Source organism: Scatophagus argus, chromosome 4 (genome assembly GCF_020382885.2).
Source record: "Scatophagus argus isolate fScaArg1 chromosome 4, fScaArg1.pri, whole genome shotgun sequence".
Lineage (NCBI taxonomy): Eukaryota > Metazoa > Chordata > Actinopteri > Scatophagidae > Scatophagus > Scatophagus argus.
This window is the reverse complement of record NC_058496.1, coordinates 24,712,672-24,723,524: the sequence shown is the minus strand read 5'-3', so window position 1 is coordinate 24,723,524 and position 10,853 is coordinate 24,712,672. Positions and strand designations below refer to the sequence as shown.

Below are 10,853 nucleotides of genomic sequence, written 5' to 3'. Positions count from 1 at the left end.
TGAAGCTTTTCTATTCGAGGGTTGAAAGTGCCTTATGCATTTCTGACTCTCAGGTAAAAGTTTGTCCCATCGGATGTGACTGGGGATAAATGATAGATTTTTTTTCAGCCAATACCAATAACCAATAATTATCTGCTTCGTAGTCTGTAGGTTATGCATACCTGAGGGTAAGAAATATTAAGCTGTTGTGAGCAAAGACAGACCCCGGGTGGACCCCAAGGCGTGCCCAGGCCAGCCGAGTGACATAGCCCTCCGGCGTGTCCTGGGTCTTCTTCGGGGCCTCCTCCTGGTGAGGGATGCCCAGAACACCTCCCCTGGCAGGCGTCCAGGAGGCATCTGAAACAGATGTCCGAGCCACCTCAATTGGCTCCTCTCAATGTGGAGGAGCAGCAGCTCTACTCTGAGCTCCTCCTGGGTGACAGACCTCCTCACCCTATCTCTAAAGGAGCGCCCCGCCACCCTGCGGAGGAAGCTTATTTCGGCTGCTTGTATCCAAGATCTCATTCTTTTGGTCATGACCCAAAGTCCATAACCATAGGTGAGGGTAGGAATGTAGCTTGACTGATAAAACGAGATCCTTGCCTTTCATCTCTGCTTTTTGCGGATGATGTTGTCCTGTTGGCTTCTTCGAGCCAGGACCTTCAGCATGCACTGGGGAGGTTTGCAGCCGAGTGCGAAGCAGCTGGGATGAGAATCAACACCTCCAAATCCGAGGCCATGGTTCTCAACCGGAAAAAGGTGGTCTGCCCCCTCCGGGTCGGAGGAGAGCTCCTGCCTCAAGTGGAGGAGTTAAGTATCTTGGGATCTTGTTCATGTGGAGGAGTTTAAGTATCTTGGGGTCTTGTTCATGAGTGAGGGAAGATGGGAGCAATCATGTTATCTTCCTCTGAAAATGTGAAAAACGTCCACATTTGCAACAGCGGTTCTGTGCTTGTCAAGTCAATGAATGCAATCTTGCTTTGTATTATCGGTTCTATTTACTCGGTGTAATTTTGTTTCTTGCTGATAGCCATTATCGCACCAATGCATATGGTGCATCCCTAAATCTAACAATGAACAAGAACATTACATGACTTCATTTTTGAAAACTGCTCTGCAAACATCACAGCACATGCATGTTTGATGCATCTTTTTACATTTATACATACAGGTTTTATAAGGAGTGTCATAAAAAGCAGAACAATAGCCTGTGATCAATGCAATATCAATCAGTCAGAACAGGTCAATTATGCACAAGCAAACGAGACCTGTGTTCTTTTTGTTGATAACTACAGTTCTAAAAGCACAACCTGCTTCCATTTTTAACATGGCACAATATGTGCAAAATACATTGTGTGCCTTAAAGGTGATAAATAAAAATCACCAACCAGGCTGGTAATTTAAAAGTTCATTTCAAACATGTATTTGTTTCAGCAGAAAACACTGTGAGGTGTCACTGTTGCTGCATTTATTGTTTGTAAGTGGTGCAGAATACTCAAAAGGATAAATTCCTGCTTTACATGTATTTTTCCCCATGTCTGTCCTGTCTATTTTGACAGTGTTAAAATTGCCTTGAGCAAATTATACATAAACGTCAGCTTCTAAGATCTATTCATATAAGTCTTGTGGTTGACTTCAACTCAGTGGATTACTTGAGTTTGAATCACAAGGGTAATTTTCTTGAAATGTGAACACCTTTGCTTATCACATAGAAGAATGTCTCTGTGTGTCTCTTCAAATCGACACTGCTGTCACACCCCCGCTGCTGCACGATGCCTTCTCTAGGTCCTCCATGACTAGGTCTTGTTCAGTAACATGGTTGAGTCGCCTGGAAGAGTTCTTATCTAGGCTGTTGAGAGAAATAGGCTCCAGTGAGGTTTGTGCATTATTAGCTGGGAGCACAGAGTTTCCCTGCAGCCTATGCGAGTATGTTTTTCTCCGCTGTCCATCCGCTGTGCACAGGCTGAACTTGAACACAGCTTGAAATCCTCTGCGGAAATTTTCATTGAAGAAACCGTAGATGATGGGGTTGACGCTGCTGTTGAAGAAGGCTAGCCAGTGGGCAAAGGGGTAAATGTAAATGTTGATGATTCTGTACTGCTGCTCAGTCAGGCTGGCATAGTCGCTCAACATCATGAGGGTCCATAGAGGCAGCCAGGAAAGGATGAAAAGCAAAGCAACTATTAGAAGCATTTTAATCACCCTTTGCTTTTTCTTTGATACGGTGTGGCGGCTGTCGTGGCCCGGCTTTCCTCCTGTTGGGACTGCTGTTTTGAAAAGCGTAATGCCAATCCGGGCGTACATGATCACGATGAGGGAAAGAGGAGCAAGATAAATATTTGCAAACAGGACAGTGGTGTAAATCTTCCTCATCTCCTGGTTTGGCCAGTTCTCTCTGCACCAATAAAACGGGCTTGTTTTGTTGTCATAGCCCAGTAGCACCCGAATGGTTTGCTCCTTGGTCACTTGTAGCATCACCCCAGAGGGACACATAATGGATATGGCCAGAACCCAGATAATGGCTATTATCAACGAAGCTGTGGATATAGTCAGCTTTTGCTTGAATGGGTAGACAATGCATCTGAATCTGCAAAAGAAAAAAGAAAAAAAACTGGATAAGTTTTGCAAACTGCAAACTATTCTGGCTTATCTGGTAGACAAGAGCTTTACCTCCTCACCCATTCAAATCAAATTCTAATCATGTCTGAAAGATATAAGGTGACTTTGACTGTCGGATGTCAGAGCATTTCAGCCTCCATATGTCCTTTCCAAAGGCGTAGACACCCTCCGATGATTTCAAACTGAGACAAAGTGATGTAACAGCATGTGTAGTGTCTGGAGACCGGGCAATAATAAAATACCAGCTCTGTCATTTTACAGCTTGGAGACCTGTTGTAACTCCACTGGATCCGTGTATACGCTGGGCTCTAGTGTCAGCAACAAACTGCATTTCCCTCCAGATTCTGTAGCCTCCTCCAAAGGTTTATAGAGTCATTAAACAGGATTAATATCCTACTGTTGTCATCTTGATGAATAGCAATTCTGCAGTTTATTCAATTCATTTGTTCAAAATAGGACAAGTAGCAGATGAAGATGAGAAAGCTGAACAGTCCTGCTCATTGTTTTCTTTATCAGTGCTTTGAAGCAGACCAAAGAACAAGTGACTTGATTTGACACAGATTTGTTTATCAAGATTTCTTGACATCATGAGATTGCACACTTTAGATATTTTTTCATAAATTGTTTAAATGTCTTTAATAAAAAGAATTAGTATTTTGATGCAGATCTGGAATCAGATGTAGATTGAACATTTCTAAACATAATTTGTATTAAGTTGAGCAGGGAGGTTTACTCACTGACAGGGAACACATATCTGTGCTAGGTCAAGGTCCACTTACTAAGAATGTCTGGGATCAGCTGCATCCAATGTAATGAATATAATGAATCAATTAAAAGATTCTCAGTGTATGAGAACATAAGGCCATATCTTTCACTCCAGTAGGGGATGTTCTTAAAATACTCTGTCCACGTGGCCAATTGCGTGCCCTGTTGCGGAAAAATAATAAGACACCAAACCACTACTTCAAATTTCCAAAAAGTAATTTTAGGGTGGATTTTTTTTTTGTGGAAATTTTAATTAAAACTTAAAAAAACTAAATAATAAAAATTGTTTGACAAGTAGGAATGAACACAGCTTTAATCTTATAATGTATTTTCAGACTGTGTTCACATTAGTGCTTTTGTGGAGCTTCACAAGATAAAATCACTGAAAAAGTAAGTGAACCTTGAGTTTGAGTTTATATTTTATCCTAAATATTAATAAGATTGCTGTCCAGGTGGTTTTGGGTTTTCTTTCGCACACTAAGAATTTTGTGAGGTACAATTCAAGTGTGAAAGGCACTGCAAAAAGGGAAGGTTGTTTGATACTATGCAATAATAGTAAAACAGTAAAATACAGCCACCATACCTGTCAACAGCAATAGCGACCAGAGTGAATACAGATGCTGACACAGAGATCCCTTGAACCATGCCGCTCATTTTGCAGACCAGGCTTCCAAAAGGCCATCCTAATGAAGGGAAAGATGCATTCATCTGAGTTACTACTTAAACAAGTTCCAACAGAACAGCAGTTCATGTACGAACTTAGACTGCATCAAACAGATTCACATCCACAAATATATTAGCACAGGAAGAGAAGATGGCTGGATATGCCACATGATATCCTATTTAAGAAACTTGAACTATTCCTTTCTTAGTGTTACAAGATCAGGGCTGCTGGTGACAGAGGTGCTGACAGTGTAGGTGTGTTAATGTGGCTCACTCAAATAATCACAGACTGCAGGCTGTCATCAGCATAACCGTTTGCCTCTGTGATGTACTAGTGCTTAATTATTATACACTTTTATAATGAAATCTGAAAGGGTCACATTTAGTTGTTGTTATTAATTGTATGACTGAATCCGAGAAGTAAGATGTTGTGTTGCACCAGTAATTTTAGACAAAAGGTGAGTTCGCTTGACATGAGCAGTCAGTACTACTCAGAGGGGCAGGTGGGGTGTCTGGGGATCATTTGGCATGGAGGCTCAGTTTGCTCAATACCAAACTTCCCTTTCTTTCCTTTTTTGTCTTTCTTTTCTTCTTCTTCTTCTTCTTGTATTTTCCAGCCCTTTGGAGTTTCAGTTATTGACACTGAGACAGTGAGATGCAGGATGTCTCACCTTCTGCTCTTTTGATTTCGATCACACTTTTTGGAATCTTTCTTTGAAAACAGTTTATTTGTGTCAATGTCCAATCGGAGGCCCTGAGGCAGAGATATCATGTCTGAGTTTCTGGAGAAAGACTGGTCTCATTTTAAGGTATGTGTGGGCATTTCTTTAGTATGATTTTACACAATGCTTCTGTATCAATTATGTAAATGATGTGATGATGTGTCGGCATCAAGCTCAACTTGCTATCACTGTGACCAACGTCATCATAACAAATGTCAGCTCCTAGTTTTTTCTCTCACTGTTGTTTATGTTTTCACTTCTTTTTCTACATACAAGACTATTATCTGTATTATGTTGGAATTATGTTGATTTCTTAAGCCTCTGTCAAAACGGAAACCTGCCTTTGCAGCACAACCAGATTCCTTTGTATAAACGTGTTCTTTAGCAGAAAACATGGATTACCATGGCCTAAGGCTCTGACGCATCTTGAGCTGACTACTAACTGCATGTCAGGTATCACAACCCACACGGTTTTACACTGGAATGGGTTAATGTGATGCTTTTTTAAGTTTGCAAGATTCATGCAGTGTGATGTGCATTTCCATTACACACAGTATCTCATTAAAACTGACTGATGTTGAGTAGATACAGAGAACTCTTTGGGGTGACACTGTCGCTATCATCTCCTTCTGATTTTTCTTTCATGTGCTTCACAAATTGCAAGGGGCCAATCTGCATTGATGCAGATCACAAAGCCCCCATCATCATCAATTAAGCTTTATGCAGTCTAAACTTCCTAATGGTGCATTTGATGAAAGCTTTCTTTGACAGCCAATGGCAGATTGCTGGCTGCCCAGTCCTAACAGAGTCCAAACAAAAGGCCCATGACAATGCAGCCAAATAAAGAAACACATAATGTGCCATGTAACCGATCTCTCATCTTGGGCTTTCATAAACAACATAAAACATGTCTAGAGCAAATCTTCTGATATCACTCCATTAGTACGGCCCTGAAGTCTAGAAGATGTACTTTAGACCAGCACTTGTTCCTATGACTGGTATCCAGTATCCAGCAATCCGCTCAGCGTCACTGCTCAGCGTCACTGTCCTGTTATATTATGATTCATCACCTACCATGTCACATTACGGTCCGTGTTTTACACTCCCTGCCACAGAAAACCACAGCACAGCACAGCATGAGGCATGTCAATACAGAGCATCCTGGTGGGGATGCCAGTGGACTGGTGATGAGTTCTGCCCGGTGCCTGATTGACACAGTGCTCTGTGTTGCAGCTGATTGACTTCAGCTTCTCCTCCTGCTCTCTGAACTTTTCATGTTCCAGGCAGCACTTTCTCTGTTGCTCAGATTTGTGAAGTGCTCCTCTGACTGTTGTTCTTCCAGCGGGATCGCTCTTTGCAGCTGTAGTCGCTTTGTTTTGTTTCCTTGTCTGTGACCCTTTGCTTCTCTGTCTCCTCCCTGAGGAAGGTCTTCCATGTGCCAGTGAGCTACAACGACTGATGGTACATTCCCTTTCCCTATTATCTGCCTCTCCACATGGATATGCCACATAACATACTGGAAGTGGACAGAATGCATAACAAGTGATCGCACAATAGGCAGCAGTAAATAATAACTTGGTCAAGCTCTATAAACATTTGAACACAAAAATATTCTTCTTCTGAATAATTTGTCTTTTTTCCCTCAAATGTTAGCCAATTAAAAAAGCTGAAAAGCACATCTATTTCTTCTTGCACTCATTTAAAAATTCAGAACATTCCAATATTCCTTCAAGGACTGACTCCAATGATTCAGGGTAATTTCTTTCTCCTTACAGCGTTGCACAACAAAATTAAAGTTTATAGTCTGTTTTTTTAAAAAATGTTTGTTCAACTACTGGACACAAGATGTGCTGGACATTTCTTGGTTCTACATCACACTTGTTTCCTACTGAAGCATGATTGATTTCCAAACCCACAGGCTATTGTCAGCTGATTTATGGTTAGCTCAGAGAAACTTTCCTTCAGCAACAGTCTTGTTGTTGTCATACTCTGCACGAACATTAGTGTGCAGCTGGTCATACATCCAACTGAAGCAGCAGGAGGAAATATACATTTGTCAGCGTAGGGGGACTGCTATTGTCATGCTGTGCATTACACTACATCACATTCTTCTTGCAGACACAGAATGTATCAATCTTGATAGGAACATGAGTGAGTAGTCATCAGAAATGTAAGTGCATCTATCTAAAACATGCAACTAAACACATGTTCAGTGTTATGTTACAAGGTCTTATTTTCTCCATCCATTCCATTTCATGGTTGTTTGATGGGGGCGGCACGGTGGTGCAGTGGTTAGCACTGTCGCCTCATAGCAAGAGGGTTCCAGGTTTGAATCCCGGTCTGGGCCCTTCTATGTGGAGTTTGCATGTTCTCCCTGTGCCTGCGTGGGTTTTCTCCGGGTTCTCCGGCTTCCTCCCACAATACCAAAAACATGCACATTAGGTTGATTGGCTACTCTAAATTGCCCCTAGGTGTGACAGTGAGGGTGTGTGGTTGTCTGTCTTTGTGTGTTGGCCCTGTGATTGACTGGCGACCAGTCCAGGGTGAACCCCGCCTCTCGCCCGTAGTCAGCTGGGATAGGCTCCAGCTCCCCCGCGACCCTGACGGATAAGCGGTATAGAAAATGGATGGATGGATGGTTGTTTGATGGCTTCTTTCATTCTTTCATTATCTTTTTTTTCTCTTTTTCTCTTTTCTGGCAGCTCAGGAACATGTGATATCTAGCAAGAGGAAAAAGTGTGGTAGTCATAGTGAGCAGTTTCTAAAACCTTTTCCCCTGTTATAAAAAATTTGCATTTAAAAATGTTTTGTGAAGTGCATCCCCAATGTTCCGCAACAGGGAAACACCAACATCAACTTGAATGAATTCCTTTGATGATTTGGTGCATTCAGTGCTGACAGCAAAGTTCATTGTTTTCTTATTCTAGCCCAATATAATCATTTCAGTATTTGAAATCTCATATCAGAATAACCCTATTTACATTTATTTACTGATGAAGCCTGTTGTGCTGTTTTGAAATCTCAGGACTTCAGAAAATTTCTCTTCAGTTTGATGCCTTTCTAGTTTCTATTTGACAGTTTCTACGCTAACCAGCTCAGGCACCTGTGGGACCTTTGAATGGACACATGCTGTGTTTTATCTCGTTGTGACCATCGGCCGAAAAAAAAAACAAAACAAAACTGAATATCAGTTGATCACGTTTGATTTTACAAACGATTGTCTGTGTCAAAGTTATGAATATATATAAAAATAAATTCTGGGAAAACTGTAAAATGCAAAATACATTAATGCTTGGTGATAAAACAGTTTATATTTGTAGCTCATTTTGTGAAGATCATAGTGTTGGTTTGTCTTCTACTCTTTTCTAAAAATTAAGTGTTGTGCTGTTTTGTTTTGTTTGTTTTGTTTTTAACTAGTGGTGTCCAAGCACGACTTTGGCCCACAGAAATACATTTCATTTCATTAAACTAATAACCAAGCCGAAATACTAGGCATTTATTGCTTACCACTTCAATGTGGATATTACTTTGTAAGAGCAATACCTTTGAGTTTTTTTCATTAGTAATGATGAGACACACAGCTCATCTGCCTTTCTTAAAAGTATATGCATTTATTTCACTCAAAGAAGGCCTTAAAAAGTCTTTGTAAATGCCTGTTCTCTCCTTCCTTCCTGAGACAGTAATGCTAGGTAAAATGTTGGTTGTATTTGATTGCAGGCTGTCAGGAGACTGTATGATGTGAAAGAGGACAGACTGTGCTCACAGGAGGCTGTATGAATGGGTGTAAATGCTGAGTATCAATGGGACTCTGCTACGTTACTCAGTTACTCAATTCAGTAGCTGACGTAACATCAGCACTGTTGTTTCTTCACATTCTGTTTATTAGTTTATTTTATGAATCTTTTAAACTAAGATTATGGCCAAATTGATTTTTTTTTGTTTGTTTCTTCACTTATTTTTTACTATGTTATTGGGAGATTTTAATATGTACTGCCAAGAATTTAAAAAAAGCGATTATTATATATGATTTTAGGTCATATTATTCTTGCTAGTTTTTCATCATGGTTTTATAGGTCGGTCAGTAAGATCACAATAACCCTGTTATGTCTTTCAACACCGGCACGGTGGTGCAGTGGTTAGCACTGTCGCCTCATAGCAAGAGGGTTCCAGGTTCGAATCCCGGTCTGGGCCCTTCTATGTGGAGTTTGCATGTTCTCCCTGTGCCTGCGTGGGTTTTCTCCGGGTACTCCGGCTTCCTCCCACAATACCAAAAACATGCACATTAGGTTAATTGGCTACTCTAAATTGCCCCTAGGTAAAATGGTGTGAATACTAGGTGTGAATGTCCAACATAGGTGTCTTTGTGTGTAGGCCCTGTGATTGACTGGCGACCAGTCCAGGGTGTACCCCACCTCTCGCCCGTAGTCAGCTGGGATAGGCTCCAGCTCCCCCGCTACCCTGACGGATGAGCGGTATAGAAAATGGATAGATGGATGTCTTTCAACACTGTTCTAAAATGTCAGTTCCAAAGTTTGTGGCTGATAGAAGTGTGAAAATGACTGGTCTGGTTGTTCCACCAAAAGTTATTTTGTGCTCAGCAGGTTATATATTAATAAACCTCTAGATTTAATTTAGATGCAACAGTTTCATTTTAACACTTATGCACGCCATGCCATGCCATGAGTTTGAGATTGCTCACCAGAGTTTTCCTGACTACTCTCTGTCAAAGAGATTCTAAATTTAATAATCTGCTGCAGCACTAATAAGCTTTCATTTGTGTTTACTTTTGATAGCTTTAAGCTTCCCAGCTTTTGTTATGTCATTGCAGCAGGGATTTAAACATGCAAAGCTCTCTGCCAGCTGTATTTCATGCTCCATGTCAGTGTCTGACTCTGCTGGTTTCAGACAATAATGACTGATTGCGTTGTTTTTGCTGCTCTTGTGAAAAGGCAATAGATGGATAATTGGTGCATAATTATAATTAAAGATAAATTTAATCATTAAAAAATCTCTGGAGGAGATAAGGCAGTTTAGTTGATCCACACTGCAATCACAACAAAATCTTAAGTCAATTAATTGACATCCTCATGGTTAACGAAAGAGAGACATTCTCATGGGCTTCATTTGCTATTTTCAAGCTGACTCTCCAAACTGCATCAGATCTCAAAAAGCCCAGAAATGTATGTCAATACATTTTTCTCTCAATGCTAGCATGCTAAAATACTACTGATTAGGATATTCCAAACAGGAGTGTTACAGTGTTTGCATGTGTGCAGTAATGCTTGGATTGCAAAATAACCAAGCCAATTAATCAAAAATTTGCCTGATTAGTTGCTGATGTTTGGTACAGAATATGTGCTTATGTATATTTCAATCAATAAACCAGAACTGAGGTGGAAAGTTCAAGTGGAAATGTGACCTGTTGGTGGCACAAGAACAAAAGCCAGAGTATCAACAAAGTTGTTACATCCTGAATTTCGCCTAGATGGCTGTAATTTCAGAGCCGTCTATAAAGTAGTCAAATGTCAGCTTGATAGGGGCACTAAAAGTCAGGGTTTCATTGGTTCACCAGATTCATTCTGTTTCATCCTCTGGAGACCATGGATATCTTACCAAATTTCACAGCAATCCATTTCATAGTCACTGAGATATATCAGTCTGAACAAAAGTACTGAAATGACCGACTGACAGCAGTATGACCACACAGCCAGCCTTAAAAATTCATTTTTCTGACACAAAAAAGTTCATGGAAAGCTTTTAATTAATGTTCCGCTTACCTGTAATTATGTTGTCGAGAAGGGTGGTGGGCATGCAGAAAATCCCAACCAGGAGGTCACTGACTGCAAGGTTGAGGATGAACAAGTTTGTGACAGTCCGCATGTTTTTGCTCCTGAGCACAATGAAACACACCACTCCATTTCCCACCATGCACACGAGGAAGATAAGCAGGTAGGAAACGATGAAGATGGCCGCTGTGGATGGCTGATGCAGGTAAAATCCAACATAGGTGATGTTGTTCCTGGGTATGACAGACTCCACAGAGGAGTTGTACAATGTCCAGTTGTCATACAGTTGAGTCAAGTTGTTCTCAAATCCTTCGTTCAT

At 40.9% G+C, this 10,853-nt stretch overlaps 1 protein-coding gene across 1 annotated transcript; it reads right to left on the bottom strand.

The window, feature by feature from the left end:
- Positions 1-719: 719 nt before the first annotated feature.
- npffr2a (neuropeptide FF receptor 2a) lies at positions 720-10,853 on the bottom strand. The gene is made up of 3 exons (XM_046385975.1): positions 10,526-10,853; positions 3,947-4,046; positions 720-2,566 (listed from the first exon to the last, which is right to left on the bottom strand). The coding sequence occupies exons 1-3, from the start codon at positions 10,851-10,853 to the stop codon at positions 1,714-1,716; spliced, it is 1,281 nt and encodes a 426-aa protein (XP_046241931.1). The 3' UTR covers positions 720-1,713.